This window comes from Schistocerca cancellata, chromosome 5, assembly GCF_023864275.1.
Source record: "Schistocerca cancellata isolate TAMUIC-IGC-003103 chromosome 5, iqSchCanc2.1, whole genome shotgun sequence".
NCBI classification, from domain to species: domain Eukaryota; kingdom Metazoa; phylum Arthropoda; class Insecta; order Orthoptera; family Acrididae; genus Schistocerca; species Schistocerca cancellata.
In genome coordinates, this window is record NC_064630.1 from 35,605,632 (window position 1) to 35,623,572 (window position 17,941).

The following is a 17,941-nucleotide window of genomic DNA, read 5'->3' on the forward strand; positions in this document are numbered from 1 at the left end:
ATACGAAAGCCAAATTAGATATTCTGCTTTAGGGAAACCAGTGTCACCTCGTTTATTTGTTTCTTATTTTTAAACTTTAAATTCAAAGCACGACGCACGTCTAAAACAGGGAAAGTAAATCAATTTTCTAGTGGATTAAGGAGAAACGGAGGGTGAAGGACAACAGCAGACATACCTCCATAATACGCAGAAGATTGTGGTCGTGTACAATCGTACTGAACCTTTAAAAAATTGAGTGTTCCCTTGTAAGGTCGATGTCTTACAAAACCTGGTTTGGAGGCGGCATTGTAAATGCCGTACTAAAATGAATTTAGAATTTTGATGAATGTTTTTGCTTTAAACGAGAAGTATGGAAACTGAAGGATATTAAAGTATTTGTCGTCGTTAGAGGAAATACGCAGACCGAGGCTGTAGAATGTGAAGAAGCACCAGAAGTCTATCCAGCAGAAGGTATTAATCCCGGCATGCAGTCTCGATCTATATGATCTCCAACTCTACCGATCAAATTATTTATTAGAACACATTAGAGCTAGCGTGAATACTAGACTCTTTTGAAATGGACGTGATACATGTTATGAGCTCGTTGAAAGTTAACTGTGTGGATGGCAGACGACGTATGGCGTTTCTGCTCTAGAAGATTGTACCAACTCATTCTCAGAATTGGACATCGTATATCTCCTGCAGTTTGTGAAGGCGAGTGACGTGGTGCAGCTAGACGGGAACTGACATTTACGTAACACACAACAGAGCTCTATGTTCTCAACACCGGTTGCATTTCGCGTCGGTAAAAATATCCCACAAGGATGTCCCCTATTCCCAGCACTAAGAGGCTTTGGTTCTTCGACAGAACAGGTGTTTCTTCTCCGTTTGTCGAAAAAACCCACAGAAAATGTCACCATCAGACAGCTAAGCAAATCAAAAAATGTACTAATTTTGCAAAGACATTACAGTTCACGAATGGCGAATGAAAATTTGTAAGCAGTAGATTAACTCTCTTCGGAGACGAATTGTAGAAAGCCCTGAATTACAGCCGGCCTTATAATGGTCGTCCAAGTTAAATGTATTAACACTCACATTTAAAATCGTTCTAAATAAGGGATGACAACCTAGGTTTGATTCGCAGGCAGGATTAAAATCGTCACTACTTCTAGACTATTAACAAATGCCGAGAAGTAATAAAATTTCCTTGAACAGTCTCCTTGATTTGACCACTAGACTGCGAAAGGAGCACCGCGAACAGTCACTACGTCACGTCCAGTAGGTGTCTAGCATCTCCGCAAACAATCTCTACCAAAAACAATATAGGGCAGTGCTGCAAAGGAAACAGGGAAACAGGTCGCACACAAAAAACACAACACTGAAATTTCCAACTAAACAAATGCAATTTATTGGCTTTCATTCAGCTGGTTATTGGATGCACATTCTGTAACTCCTGAATTCAGGCACTCTCACAAACTAGCAGCACTCCACCAGAAAACCGAAGATGCCTCAGTCAGAATTTCAGGCCCGCGCACCGAAACGCTCTTTCGCGTTCTTGCAAGCTTAATAAATTCACGTCGCAAATCGACTCCTCTGTTCCACGAGCTCCAGACCACTACTCCACAACATTATTTTACACACACGCCTTTTGTGAATCAGCAGCAAGTAACGTATCTACTTCCTTTTAAACTTCACAGAAGTTCTCCCGCGTACCCCTGTGGACTAGCACTCTCGAAGAAAGGATATTGCGGGGACATGGTTTAACCACGGCCTCGGGGAATGAATTTTCGTTCTCCAGCAGAGATTGCGCTCGTCTGAAACTCCCTGGCAGATTGTGAGCCGAATAGGGACTCTAACCTCGGACTTTTCCCTTTCGCGGGCAAGTGCCTTCCCCCTGAGATATCTGTGCGCGACTCAGGACCTGCAGGAAGTAAAGGTGTGACCGTTACACAGTCGATCGCGACAAGACCAGTGCTTTTGTGACTTCCAAAATGCATCGACACAGTTCCATCTGCTCGGAACCATTTACCACATGCGTGACTGACTTACGGACGATCAGGACAAGATCTGACGTAATGTTGACAATAAGTCACACCCATGCCTTCTGTTCTGTAGATACCCATCTAGTATAAAAGTAGGAAGAAACGCACGGTGATGAACATAAAGCAGAATTAAGATAATAAAAAACGTGAACGTATTGAGAACAACAGGAGTGCGAGAGAGTGAGTGGGCGGCGAATTTAAGGAGCGGAAAAAATGCTCAAATATGTGTGAAATCTTATGCGACTTCACTGCTAAGGTCATCAGTCCCTAAGCTTACACACTACTTAACCTAAATTATCCTAAGGACAAACACACACACCCATGCCCGATGGAGGACTCGAACCTCAGCCGGGACTAGCCGCACAGTCCACGACTGCAGCGCCTGAGACCGCTCGGCTAATCCCGCGCGACGAAGGAACGGACTAAAGTCATAATAAGAGAGAGGTAAGTAGCTATAGCTATTATGATACATTTTTGTATACATTTCTGGGCACAGACAGAACGTCAGTGGGAAGAAGGCGGAAGACGCAGTGCGACAATGAAGAGACGCTCGGTGTGGATGAGATCGACTGGTTAACCTGTTAACCACTGCCAAAAGTCGCGCAGGTGTTGTCTGCGGTTGTGCGTCTCTGTTCCGCTACAAAAGAATGCCATGAAACATCCGAAGAGCGCTCAGAAAGCGTGACCGGCAGGTCATTTGGCATCCACGCACACAGCGGGGATCGCAGCCACTTGTCTGAAGCCAAACGCTGAATGGGCACCCAGGGCTAATCGTCGTTCCTTTGCTCTTGCTGCGTCTTACAGCTTACATTCTTAAGCACGTCTCAGCAGCGTAACTACTTGGTTTTGCACATGTTCGCATTGAGCAAAATGGATGCTCCAGTACATCGCTGTTTCTTTCCCAATTTTCCTAAGTTGTCAACCCACTGGGCACTATATTCAGCTCACTTGTCTTTTTATCAATGGCGTGTATGACACTATATGCTATTCCACCCAATGAATGTTCTGTATAACCTATTTATTTTTCAGCTTCCCGTTTGGTTGTAATTTACAATCCCATTCAAGGGCGTATTCCACAAGCCACTGTACGTTGTATGTGGAATGCACAGAATGAATTAGTTTAGCTATTCCACCTGTTCCGCTCTCGGATGAGGCACGGAAACGACAATTATCTGCGCACCTCTGAGCAAGCTTCAGTTCCTCTAATTTTGCAGTCTTGTTACTTACGTGGTACATATGTGTAGAATGCTGTAGTAATACGTTCTTTCATTTCTCTCGGGAGGTTGGATCTCATACATAATCCTTAGAAAACGATACCTTTGTTTTAACGTGTCGGAATAGCATTTGTTGAACATAATCGTATGTATGAGACAATGTTGCTTTCAATAAATAATGCACTTTCTTATTATTCCCCTTATTTTATGTCATTTCTGTGTGATACGGTCTAAAAAAAACAATCAAAAATGAGTCGGACAACTGTTTTATATGCGGTATCATTCTAAAATAAGGAATAATTTGCAAGAGCTTTCAAAAATTCTCCGAAACCCAGTTCTTTTCTCAGGTGTCTGAATTTTTGCGAATGAACTTGTCTATTCACTGATGTTTGAATCAAACGATACCTTTGTTTAAGTCCATGCGCGTTTCCTAAGCGATCTCCCTGATACAGTTGCCCCATTCAGAATCATTTTCTGGAGCATGTACTTTTCAACAAAATTCTAACATGCATCGAACCCACGTCTAACCAGGATAATAAAACGAGCAGTGGTGTTTTTTCCGAGCTGGAATGGAACATAAATCGTTAATGTCACTAGTAATTCAATGTGAATGGCAGTAGAACCCTTAAACCGATCACAATCTGAATAATGCTAACAAGATTACTGCAGGTACTGCAAATACAGACCAGCAAGAAGTGCTGCAAGCATTGTAAACACACGTACCCTCAGTGACGAGACACTAGGCAGGGCATACTTAAGTCACCTCTGGTCCTGATCTACACTCCTGGAAATGGAAAAAAGAACACATTGACACCGGTGTGTCAGACCCACCATACTTGCTCCGGACACTGCGAGAGGGCTGTACAAGCAATGATCACACGCACGGCACAGCGGACACACCAGGAACCGCGGTGTTGGCCGTCGAATGGCGCTAGCTGCGCAGCATTTGTGCACCGCCGCCGTCAGTGTCAGCCAGTTTGCCGTGGCATACGGAGCTCCATCGCAGTCTTTAACACTGGTAGCATGCCGCGACAGCGTGGACGTGAACCGTATGTGCAGTTGACGGACTTTGAGCGAGGGCGTACAGTGGGCATGCGGGAGGCCGGGTGGACGTACCGCCGAATTGCTGAACACGTGGGGCGTGAGGTCTCCACAGTACATCGATGTTGTCGCCAGTGGTCGGCGGAAGGTGCACGTGCCCGTCGACCTGGGACCGGACCGCAGCGACGCACGGATGCACGCCAAGACCGTAGGATCCTACGCAGTGCCGTAGGGGACCGCACCGCCACTTCCCAGCAAATTAGGGACACTGTTGCTCCTGGGGTATCGGCGAGGACCATTCGCAACCGTCTCCATGAAGCTGGGCTACGGTCCCGCACACCGTTAGGCCGTCTTCCGCTCACGCCCCAACATCGTGCAGCCCGCCTCCAGTGGTGTGGCGACAGGCGTGAATGGAGGGACGAATGGAGACGTGTCGTCTTCAGCGATGAGAGTCGCTTCTGCCTTGGTGCCAATGATGGTCGTATGCGTGTTTGGCGCCGTGCAGGTGAGCGCCACAATCAGGACTGCATACGACCGAGGCACACAGGGCCAACACCCGGCATCATGGTGTGGGGAGCGATCTCCTACACTGGCCGTACACCACTGGTGATCGTCGAGGGGACACTGAATAGTGCACGCTACATCCAAACCGTCATCGAACCCATCGTTCTACCATTCCTAGACCGGCAAGGGAACTTGCTGTTCCAACAGGACAATGCACGTCCGCATGTATCCCGTGCCAACCAACGTGCTCTAGAAGGTGTAAGTCAACTACCCTGGCCAGCAAGATCTCCGGATCTGTCCCCCATTGAGCATGTTTGGGACTGGGTGAAGCGTCGTCTCACGCGGTCTGCACGTCCAGCACGAACGCTGGTCCAACTGAGGCGCCAGGAGGAAATGGCATGGCAAGCCGTTCCACAGGACTACATCCAGCATCTCTACGATCGTCTCCATGGGAGAATAGCAGCCTGCATTGCTGCGAAAGGTGGATATACACTGTACTAGTGCCGACATTGTGCATGCTCTGTTGCCTATGTCTATGTGCCTGTGGTTCTGTCAGAGTGATCATGTGATGTATCTGACCCCAGGAATGTGTCAATAAAGTTTCCCCTTCCTGGGACAATGAATTCACGGTGTTGCACTTGCACGGAAGACCAACATCATCATGGGATCTTTTACGTGGACACTGCACAACCATCGATATTTCTTACGTCACCTGCAGCTCAATGGTCATACACTCCTGGAAATTGAAATAAGAACACCGGCGGTGCACAAATGCTGCGCAGCTAGCGCCATTCGACGGCCAACACCGCGGTTCCTGGTGTGTCCGCTGTGCCGTGCGTGTGATCATTGCTTGTACAGCCCTCTCGCAGTGTCCGGAGCAAGTATGGTGGGTCTGACACACCGGTGTCAATGTGTTCTTTTTTCCATTTCCAGGAGTGTAGTTTTGTCATGCATCAACCATTTTATGACGAAAATGGCTCTGCCACTTTAGAAAATAAGCTATTTTGGAACGGATCACGTTTCCACAAACATAAGTGTAATTAATCATCATAAGACTCACTGCTAGAGGAAGAATAACCTCCGCTCTGCGCGTCAGAAGCTTTCATGACGACAGGCAGCGCGATCGCTGGTGATTTCCTCTCTAGTCTCATTTTCTCGACCGTCATCTAACTCAAGCAGCGATAGCTACGATTTCTTCAAGATGAGCTCCCTCTGTTGATGGAACATGTTCCACTACTAAACCGCAAAAAATTTCAACATGACGGGCCTTCAGCGTTTTTCCAGAGTCAGCACCATGCTTTTTATCCTGGTAACCGGGTACGAAAGACTTTACTTATCCTATGGCCAGCGTTATCGTTTGATGTTACTCCAGTCGAACTTTTAGGAGATCATCGGTTTGGGTGTCAGAAGAGAGGTAGAAGACGCAAGACAGTACTAGCCCTACAATTAATTCATCTTAGGAGATTGGTTGAACAAAGGCAAACCCACACTTCTATCATTTGTAGGTTTAGAATACGTTTTGAATGGAAAAGCCAGTTCTGAATTATGATATTACTCGCGATAAAATACATGCAGTGAAAATTTAAGTACAACACTTACAAATTCGTGAGTGTAGTTACAATAGTCCATGACATGAAAGGGAGCGGCTGTTGAGGAGGGAGTGAGGCAGATTTGGAGACTATGCCTCGTGTTGTTCAATCCGAATCTTGAGCAACAGGTAAATTAAGTTAAGGAGAGGTCTGGAAAGGTGAATTGAAGTTCAAAGTGAAGACGAAAAACAAGGATATTGGAAAGTGTCGGATTAAATCACGACATGCTGAGAAAATTAGCTTTCGAAATGACTAAAAGTAGTAAATGGGTTTTGCTATTTGGGCAGTAAAATAACTGACGATGTCCCAAGTAGAGGTGATACAAAATGTAGATTAGAAATAGCAAGACAGGCTTTCTTGAGAAAGAGAAACTTGTAACATAAATTTTAGTGTTAGGATACCTTTTCCGAAAGTGTTTGCTAGGAGTATAATCTCACCTGGAAGAGAAATGTGGACGGTAAATAGCTCGTTCGAGAGGTGAATAGTATATTTTAAAATATGGCGCTGCAGATTATGTGGACAGAGCGAGAAACAAATGAACAACCACTGAATCGAATTAGGGAGGAAAGAGCATCGTGGTAGAACTTGACGAAAAGAAGTGAACTCTTGATAGGAAACATGCTGAGCCATCGTGTAACGGTTAATTTGGTAACGGTAAGCGCTGTAGAGGGATACCAAGGATCAGTTAAACACAGGATCAATTGAATGTACAGAGCAATAACCAAACAGATACGATCATACTTGCACATAGTAAGCTAGTGTGCAGAGCTGCGTCTAGCCAGTCGCAGACAAAAAAAAGAGAAAGAAACTGGAAATGTTGGAGCCTGCCGCGTTGTCCTTTCAAAGTGGTGCGCTGCTCTTTATTCAGAACGGTGATCATTTCGAACAAGTGCTTGGGTCAGAGATGTAGCTAAGGGACGTCGTGATACGTCTTTCTTAATCAGAGCTTCATAGGCTATGACAACACACAAAATCTCTTTCCGAGCAAAGTAAACAAAACTGTCCTTGTAAATGAATATTCGTCAGTACGTATATGGCTTACAAGCCCCCTTAGGCTCTAGTTCTATGCACTACACATCTTGAAGCGTACCTATGTCTAATAAATTACTCCGTTCATGGCTGCCACTGGGGCTGTCCCGGTGATACAGCAAATTCTGCAAGTTTTCATGTGCACTTGCTGCCATTTTGTTTTGTTATTCGTGTTTATACTTGTCTTATGAGTTCCTTAGGTTTCCAGTGTAGAACTAAAATGGACTAACGATTTACGGAGTCTTCTAGAAGTAAACAGCCTGACACCTCAGTCTGTTGAGCGAAGTAGATGTCTCAAGTACTAGTACAAACTGCGAGTTGGATGAAAGTGGATTGAAAGGGCGGCAACAATATACAGGCCAATCACCAATATTCTCCAGGTCTTGTGGCAAGGTGAAACAATTTTTTACTGAGGAAAATAATACTGCCGTTCAGCGTCCTACTCGACGCTGAGGTCAACAGCAGCCAGACAGAAATGGAGAATTACATTGGCAGAGGTATCTTTGAAAGAACCGTTCTGGCATTCATACACGGAAAAAGTAAATCAGGAGAGGACGATGAAGACGTGATACGAGTCCAGTGCTTACCCATTGAGCAACCTGACAATTTTATTATTTTATTTTTCTGTGTTTTCTCCCTTTCTATGTTTCCGACAGCACTGTTACGGAACGTTCTCACAAAGCTAGTGACATTGCCAGTTGTGATCTTTACTAAATAATTATATTGATTATAAAAATACAACTACAAGAATTTTAACCCTTCACGGAAGCATTTTTATTTTCATGTATGATTTGGCGCAAAAAGAGAAATACATCTTTCTTAATACAGATAAAGTCCAGAGCAGAGTTGTTCCTCATGAAGTATGTGTAAACAATTAAGAACTTCAGTGACAAAAAATAACACCAGTCCAGAATTTTCTGCAAAAATAACTGACAATAATAAATCTGAGAACAACAAACCCATCCGGAAAACAGAAAAAGGAACAAGACGTAGAATTTTTCTATAGGGTTTTCGGAATTACAGAGAAAAAGGAATCGGCTCTACCATTAATGTCCACACATTTGCCACTTACTCAGTATCGACACCAATAAAGAATATTAATATTGTAACAGTTTCTGAAAGACATTTGATCAGCCAGTTGCAGGAATGCGTGACATACGAACATAATGATGATTTTATAATGACATTACTGACAGATATTAGAAGTTTAAAGTGGTAAACAAAAGAAAGGGGGCTAATATTTGTCGAGAAGGTAATTAATTTTCTTCTGTGATACTTTTCGAACTTCATCCAAATATTTAGAAAAGTCATTGCAGAACCGCAGACAGCTTGTGACGAAATAAATCTTTATCAACTATCGGGTTCGATCATTTCATCATCTTCAGGTATCATAAAATTATTAACAATATCCCGTATGATAATTTTCTTTCTGTGGCGTGCATTAGAATGAAAACCATCCTGTATCGATGTGTACAGTGTTTTTTGCTGTCAATAATTTTTATATTACTAGTACTAATCGTAGTGACTGCAGGTAACTCTGGAGAAATTGGCACATTATGATTTTTATTTTAGTTCACGGAAAAAGTAAAAAACGGTGGAATTACAGGCCACTGTAAATAATTTTATGATAACTGATACTGGTAGCTGTTGAAGGCTCTGAAATGAGATGACTTTTTTTTCAAATATGTTTGAGCTGCACAAAACAAACTGCTAAAAACCCTTGTGTCAGAGTGCAAAACAAAGCGCTCGACGCGTTCTTACCTTTCCGCCGTTCTCTCTCCTCAGAATCCCTGATGTCCCTCAGGATCTCTTCGGTGGTGTCTCGCAAACGTGACTCTGCTCCTGGTGTCAAAGAACGAGCTCTCTGTCGGACCTGGAACAGAAGGTTTTGTGTAGAATCCGAAGATTGCTCGCGTGATGTAGGTAGCGCTAAACAAAAAGTATGTACGAGGGGCGTCCAGTAAGTATGCAACACTATTTCCGTCGGCCAGTTTCGGATGACAAAATGTGGAACATCGTGGAAATTTCTCGCTTCAGCCCCTGTGGTTTCATGGAATTCCGATAGGTGGCGGCGTATACGCAGCCTTCAGAATGGTGTCTGTAACGGATGTGTGTCCTAGCAGAGAGCTGTCATTGAGTTCTTTTTGGCGGAAAATCAAAGCATCGCAGACACACTACTGCCCATTAAAATTGCTACACCAATAAGAAATTCAGATGATAACGGGTATTCATTGGACAAATATATTATACTAGAATTGACATGTGATTACATTTTCACGCAATTTTGGTGCATAGATCCTGAGAAATCAGTACCCAGAACAACCACCTCTGGCCGTAATTACGGCCTTGATACGCCTGGCCATTGAGTCGAACAGAGCTCGGATGGCGTGTACAGGTACGGCTGTCCATACAGCTTCAACACGATACCACAGTTCATCAAGAGTAGTGACTGGCGTATTGTGACGAGCCAGTTGCTCGGCCACCATAGAGCAGACGTTTTCAATTGGTGAGAGATCTGGAGAATGTGCTGGCCAGGGCAGCATCCGAACATTTTCTGTATCCAGAAAGGCACATACAGGACCCGCAACATGCGGTCGTGCATTATCCTGCTGAAATGTAGGGTTTCGCAGGGATCGAATGAAGGGTAGAGCTACGGGTCGTAACACATCTGAAATGTAGCATCCACTGTTCAAAATGCAGTCAATGCAGAATGGGGAATAATATGATGGACTAGAATCCTGAATATAACCGACCTGCTTTCAGGAAGCCGGCCTCGGTGGCCATGCGGTTCTAGGCGCTGTAGTCCGGAACCGCGGTCGCAGGTTCGAATCCTGCCTCAGGCATGTTTGTGTGTGATGTCCTTAGGTTAGTTAGGTTTAAGTAGTTCTAAGTTCTAGGGGACTTATGACCTCAGATGTTAAGTCCCATAGTGCTCAGAGCCATTTGAACCATTTTGCTTTCAGAAAAACGGTGTGTTACATTACTTTGTGAATGCCCATCGGCCATAAGTAAAAGTAAATACGACAAATATCCGAAGCGCAACGCATCGAAGTATATACGAAATGATCAGAGCACAGTTTGTTTCTCGAGAGATGTATTTAATCTCATTACCTCACATCTAGATCACTACTCTAACGTTCACAAAGGATACAGTTACAGAGATTATCTTTGACTCTGCAACGGAGTGTGCACCGTTTTGAAACTTCTTGGTAGATTAGAACTGTGTGCCGGAGCGCAACACGAACTGGGAACCTTGTGTTTCATAGGTAACACCCTTATCCACAGATCTATCCAGGAACGACTGGCAGCTTGTATTCTGCCAGTAACTGTCTCTGACTTTTCAAACTTTAGAGAAGCTCTCTAAAATACCTGCCGAGATTAGTACTGCTGGGAGAAAGGATATCATTGAGGAATGACTTAAACATACCCTAGGCGATTGTTTCCAGAATTAATCTTTCGCTCTGCAGCAAAGTGTGCACTGTTTTGAAACTTCTTGGCAGATTAAAGCAGTGTGCCGATATTCTTTCTTCCAGAAGTGCTTGCCAAGCAGCTTAAGTGCAGTTTGGCATGTACTCAATGATGGATTACCTCAGGGCTGTGTTCTTGCTCCAGTGTTATTCAACCTCTACCCAGCTGACCTGCCGAATTTGACCTGCCGAAAATTTCAATATGCAGATGGCCTGGCAATTTCATATTAGAGTGAAGACTTTTCTGAATGTGAAGAACACCTAACGAACAGCCTTACTAAACTTTGAGTATTTTGAGACATGGTGACTAAGACGAAATGTTTCTAAAACCGAGGTAAGCCTGTTCCACCTCTCTAATCGCCTTTCATCAGCAAAGATCAGTCGATAGTTCGGCCCTCTTGGCACAGTCAGATACAACGAAAGCCCAAAATACCTGGGAGTCACTCTGGACAGAACTTTAACATACAAAAAACACCTTTCCAACATGGTCAAGAAGATTCAAACACGAGTGAACCTTGTGAGAAAGCTTGCAGGCAGTACATGGGGAGCAACCACACCAGTCCTCCGAGGAGCATCCCTTGCACTGGTATACTCTGCATCAGAATACTGTGCACCAGTTTGCCTCCGAAGCACCCACGTAGTGAAAGTAGATGTCCAACTGAACTCAGTAATGAAACTAGTTAGTGGTACAGTCCGGTCTACACCTACTTGCTGGCTACCAGTGCTTTCAAACATCTGACCACCAGATCTCCGCCTCAAATCTAGAAGACCAGCATATGAAATGGGAGTCTTAATGCTATCAACATGATTCGACCAGGACGCAGAGTGGAAACGTGAGTGGAAAGCTACAAGAACCCGAAACCACGAACTTGTAGACAGTCCAACAGTTCCAGTTCCAGGCTTCCACCAACTAAGGGTGGTGTGGGTGCAGTTAAACAGATATCGGATTGAAAAGGGTAGGTGCAAATACAACATGAACAAGTGGGGCTTTTCAAGTGATAGTGTGACTGTGGTGACACCCAAACAATGAGCCACGTTGTGAATGATTGTCCAATCAGAGGCTTCCCTGGTGGCATTGAGAAGCTCCATCAAGCATCCCTCGAGGCACTCCGCTGGATCGAGTCCATCAACATCCGAGTATAGTCTGAGCCGTTTTTAAACTTGTGTACTGTATATAATTTCACATGTTCATTTTTATATATATTTCTTTGTTTTGCTAAATGTGTATTACTGTTATTGATGCATACGATAATAATAATAATAATAATAATAGTGCAGTTTGGAAAGTAGTAGACAGGTACTGGGGAAGTTGAAGCTATTAAAGCAGGGCCTGAGTCGTTTTCGGATAGCTCAGCTGGTAAGATTACTTGGAAGAGACATTGTTAGTTACATCTGACTTCTCTTACAATGTACGATATAGTTTCAGAAAAAAAATAGATGAAAAACTAGGTTTTGGAGGCGTCCGGTAATGCAGAAACACAAGGAATTTAGCGATGCTCCAGGTATCACAACAGAATTCTACAAAACAAGCATTTTTAAGACAAGGTATCTCTTAGGTTCCGTTGTTACATAAACCATATACATCGAATCGTTTTTAGAACTTCTTCTAATGTTGGATTATTCCAGAAAGATACATTACATTTTCTTCGTGTTCTGGGACCACATCCAATACTTCAATCATCTGTAAGAAATCTAATTAAATACTTTTTGACACTGTGAACACACAGTGAGAAAAAGGTGTTTGCACGTATGTTACAGAACTTAACGGAAACGACTGTCGGAACGGACCGAATGATTCATGACATTGACAGCCAGGGAAGGAGTGCACATCTTCCAACAGATATCGCAATGTTTCATTCACCAGCTGTGAAGGAAAAATCTCGGTGGCTAATCGGCGTCTATTCTGGATTCTAAATTCGAAACAACTGCTTCTTCGCTTCGAGTTTAGGTGCAGAAAATATCTGTGCCGTCGATGAGTGGAACATTGCGGAAGACGTAATGCAGATACCTTTCGACAGAAAGAAAGAGTTCACTGGTGTTTTTCCAGTGTTTAGATAATATAATACTCCCAGCTATAATGTTCTTACAGTGCTTCCTCAATGGCGCTTCCTTGGACGACTGCCTATCTTCGCATCAGGTTACTGTGACAACGTTATTACAGGTACGAGTTGGTCAAGTCCTTTGGGACTGGTTTCAGCAGAACAGCGGGAACTCTCCGTAGTCGTTGCCATGGCTGTCAATGACATGTAGGTTGGTACAGTTCTGTTTATTCGCTGGAGGTTTTGTGACAGAGTGCTGCTCTTCCAGACTAACAGCAGCAATGTCGATTGGGCTGGGGGAATGAAAGGTACGTATGTGATTCAATTTCTCGACATAGGAAGCTGTGTTCATTTACGGACTAAAATTTATGCAGTAGAAAACCATTAATCCTATTCATCATAGGGGGCAGTGGCTGGCCACGAGCACCAGCAAAATAAGCCCATACTTGGGATCTCTCCAGATGACGGTAATGATTCATTATTTATCCAATAGCAACCGCTGATCGTGCGTCAGGTCTTATCTGATCTTCGAAAGTCACTAGCTTTCCCTCCGCTCAGTAACTCGCCCATATTAGTGATTAGTGGCGGTTTCAAGTGCCCGATTATGAAGAAAGTTACATTCTATCAATGGGAGAGCACTCGGTGTGGGTCATATAACAGATATAATCTAGGACGGAAGACGGATTGCACTCTGGTGGATGATTAAGTACAGGAGAATTTAGAATTTAGCAAAGGAGATCATGGAAAGTGCTTATATTTTTTAATCTAAGCAGGGAATAAGATTATCTGTTCTGTGATCTAAACAGATTATGTTCTCAAGATACAGCAGTTAAGCAAATTTATACTGCTGACCACTAAAAGTGCAACGCCGTAAGGCACCATCCATCAAAGGCAAAACTAACCCAAGTTTAGTTCGTGCTTGGATATGTAAACGATTAGCACTTCAGTGCAACTGCAAAAAGTCTAGGAACGATGTCATCTACATTCTACATATGACGAAAGATTACGCAGCGGGTTTGTCATTCAGAAACAACATTTGGATTTTTGGTGTTTGGGAGAAGGTTTTGGTATTCATCGTGTAAGGAGAGGGGAATTCTACCAAAAACCGTCTAAATTCTACAGCGGAAAGATCGTGGCCTGCGGGGGCTGCGGTTTGTTCTAGAGTTGGTCGGGATTCAGCGACTGTGACGGGAATATGGAATCGACAGGTTCAGGAGGGCTACACTCGACGCCTTGGAGGATCTCAAAGACCGCACGCGGCTGCCGCCCAAGACAGACGTATTGTTCATTAGACCGAGTAGGATCGTACAACCACGTCTCGTACACTATGTCTGTCAGGGAAACGTCTCACTTCCAGCAACACGAGCACCACAGGCAGAAACACGATGTCTGGAGCACCACGGACTGCCAGGAAGGCGACCACTACTGGACCTACATCTACATCTACATCTACATTCTACATTCTACATTTATAATCCGCAAGCCATCCAACGGTGTGTGGCGGATGGCACTTCAGGTGCCACTGTCATTACCTCCCTTTCCTGTTCCGGTCGTGTATGGATCGCGGGAAGAACGACTGCCGGAAAGCGTCCGTGCGCGCTCGAATTTCGCTAATTTTACATTCGTGATCTCCTCGGGAGGTATCATTAGAGTCACGCGGAAGCAGCTAGAGGCTGTGGTGCACCCAACAGCGACCCTGCGCACAGGAATGGCACAGCGTCGTCTTTTCACACGAGTCCTGGTTCTGCACTCAGTATCGTAGTGGACGTATCTGTGTTTGGAGACAACGAGGACAGAGAGTGTGGCGAGACTGCATCCGTCACCGTCACACGGTCCAGCATTTAGTGTGTGGCTTTGTGGTGCCACTGGGTGTACAACACCATCACCTCTGGTTAGAGTAGTTGGCAATTTTTACAGCAAACACCAGATTTCTGAAATGCTAAGGCCGGTGGTTGTGCCCTACCTCCGGGTGCTCCATTAAAATATCGTTCAAGCTGTGCTGTTCTGACCTGCCTCGGTACATAGGGTGTTACACTCTTGTCCTGGAAGGTACGATCTCCCGACCTCCCGCGCACTGAAAACATCTGGTGCTGGGTAGCTAAGGGAATGCCCCACGACCATTCGCCAGCGACTACGATTGAGGAACGGCGTAGAGTTGAAGCAGCCAGCTATGGCTTAACTGTATATGTCATCCAAGCTCAGTTCGACTCTGGTTGGAGCCATGTTCGTTGCAACAAGTGCAACCTGTATTCACCAACATCATCAAAAAATTTAATTGTAGATTCTTCCTACTATACTGTACCCGTTAAGTAAACTTTCACTATTTGATACTTTTCCTGTCGTTGTACTTTTAGTGGCTAGCTCTGCATTATCGTATAACGCCAACGTATATGTGATGCTGAGCGCAATGTAGGAGTTAAAAGATTCAAAACTGCTCGTCTGCCTCGAGTTACATTCTACAATTGTTTCTGTATAAGCAATACAGATACCCAGCAGAGAGAGTAATAGAACGTGGAGGACCCTATCCGCCCGTACACAGACCGACAGGGAGGTGCTACAGCGCTTCATACTAGGGCATCGAGGTGCCGGTATTCGGGGTAATAAAAGGACGTGACAGCCAAGAAGGCGTGCTCAGTGCCCAGCGCAGCATAATGTGACGCCGCTCCCCACACAGTGGCCCCATTGTTGAGGCGCCGGGTTCTGTTTAACTGGCAGGATAATTGACTGTAAGTGGGGGACAACAAGGTGACGTTTGCTGAAGCCGCCTCTCCGGTCTTGCTGTAGCTTCCCCGAGCCACTTAGGGCATACGACGTGCTCCTTCTCCGTCTTCCAATTCGGCACTGCCATATGACGCATAGATTCGCTCCAGTGAGGCGACGCATCATTGCGCAGTGCGTATGGCGTACGATTGTCTGTAGAAGAGTCTAGTAACGGTCTGCTAACGGTATTCCATAAATTTAGAAGACTTGAAGGGTGCCAAGCACGTAATGAAATTTGGTTCCTCCTCATAACTCTTACACACTGCGTTGGCAAGAAGTTCTCAGTTTACTTACTAAATCTCTTCTAATCAAAGATTCTTTTTCATTCCTTTTTATGTAGTTATCCATTTCTAGTACTCTGAGGAATTTTTTGTTCATTGCTGCTTTTAATTAATTATAATTTCTGATGATCAAACATTGATTAGACTTAGGCGCTAATGATCGCTTCGCTGTGTGCTTGTATGCCTAACACCACCGACTACGTTTATAAAAATAGTAACGAGGAAAAAAAATTGCTTAAAGCTGAAAAGAATCAGTAGTATCAGAAGCAGGAGGACTGGACAAAGTTAAGCACGAAAGAAATCATCTGTAAAGAATTAAACATTGTAGATCGACATTAATTGACTAGTTTTCCAAGTCAGAGATCACATTATCATTCAGCTTGTAAGCTACTCGGAACTACATGACGGATCACAACAAACGACGGACAAATTAAATATGAACGTAGTGATACACTTTCTTAGCGTTTAAAAGCGGATAGAAAAATAAACAATGTAAGTTTTACAGTTTCTTGCACGTAGACACATGATAATACACTAAAAAGCGGATAGAAAAATAAACAATGTAAGTTTTACAGTTTCCTGCACGTAGACATATGATAATACACTACCTGACGCAAAGAATGAAGCAGCCAAAAGACATGGTCAGATGTTAATGCTACTTGGTACACTTACATCGATCGGCGGGTATTTAAATGATTACTTGTAATTCTCTGTTACAGGTTGAAAGACCACCAGAATGCATTAGTGTTGTTCCCGTTCAGTGTTGTTACCAGGGTTGGTACTAGACGTAAGAGACGTGAACAGCATCAGATATTGAGTGATCACTGTGAGGGATATAGAGGTGTCACGTACTCGTATGAGGCAGCGTTATCAGCACCTGACATAGTTTGATAGGGGCCTCATTGTCGGTCTCCATGTGGCCTGCTGGTCGAATGGTGCGATATCCAGATTGTGGGGCATTCTGTTGCGGCAGTGGCCCGTTGCTGAACTGCATGGGAACGTCAGAGCAGGTGTCTATTCGTCGTCGGGGTTCCGCTCGACCACGTCTCAATACCACAAGAGAGGACCGCCGTATTGTGCACTACTCACATCGTAATCCTTTCGCATCAGCGTCTGCCATTCTGCAACATTCTGTCTGACTCCGCACCGGTGTCAGAAGGCCAGCAGCAACCGGACTAGGGAATTACTGTCCCACGCCATGTCATGCCATGGAATGCCATTAACACCACAGCAAAAACGGTTACTGGTTACAAATGGCGTCGCATTCTATTCAGCGATGAGTCGGGGTTCTACACTACCCAGAGGACCGTTGTCGGCGAGTATGGCCGTGAGTTCGGGAGTTGCCCCATTCTTTCAATGTTTTGCAGAGGCACGGCGGTGTTACTCGTCCGTTCATGGTGTTGGCAAATTTTTGCCAATACTTCAAAGCTGGTAGTGACTGAGGGAACAATGGTACGTCATCGACATCCAGCGTCTACATCCAGACAGAACCGTACTGCCATGTTTCAACAGGATAATGCTCGTCCACACAGGGCAGGTGTCTCTATTCGCGTGATACTGTGATACTCCAGTCACCAGCCAGTTACCCACATCTGTCCACAGCAGAGTATGTGTGAGACTAGGTCGGACGTCAATTCTGCTCCACTACCAGTCTCCAGGATATCACGGACCAGTAGCAACAGTTGTGCGTCTACTTGCCTCCAAGAACGTACTAGAGCTTTGTGACACTCTTCGCAACAGAACCAGTGCATTGATCCACGTCAGAGGGGCTTCACCGTGACGCCGATAAGTGGGCCGATAGTGCCAAAATCTTCGTAAATTTGAGTCGATTTCGTAAGCACTGAAGTTACATCACACACACTCTCGAGCGGTGAAGTTCCATCTCGTTTCCTCCTCCCCTTCTGTCAGCTTCACACTTTTTTGTGAAGCAGTGTACTTTGTGATACATTGTGCTTATGTGTTCGCTATCGAATGTGGAAACGAGACACACAAACGC

The 17,941-nt window shown here is 44.6% G+C and overlaps 1 protein-coding gene across 1 annotated transcript in view; it reads right to left on the minus strand.

Moving 5' to 3' along the window:
• LOC126188350 (titin homolog) overlaps positions 1 to 17,941 on the minus strand; it is a 1,721,077-nt gene that overhangs the window by 1,049,655 nt on the left and 653,481 nt on the right. The window contains exon 30 of the mRNA XM_049929949.1: positions 9,160 to 9,271. Within this exon, the coding sequence (XP_049785906.1) occupies positions 9,160 to 9,271 (112 nt within the window). The remainder of the gene's footprint in view (positions 1 to 9,159; positions 9,272 to 17,941) is intronic.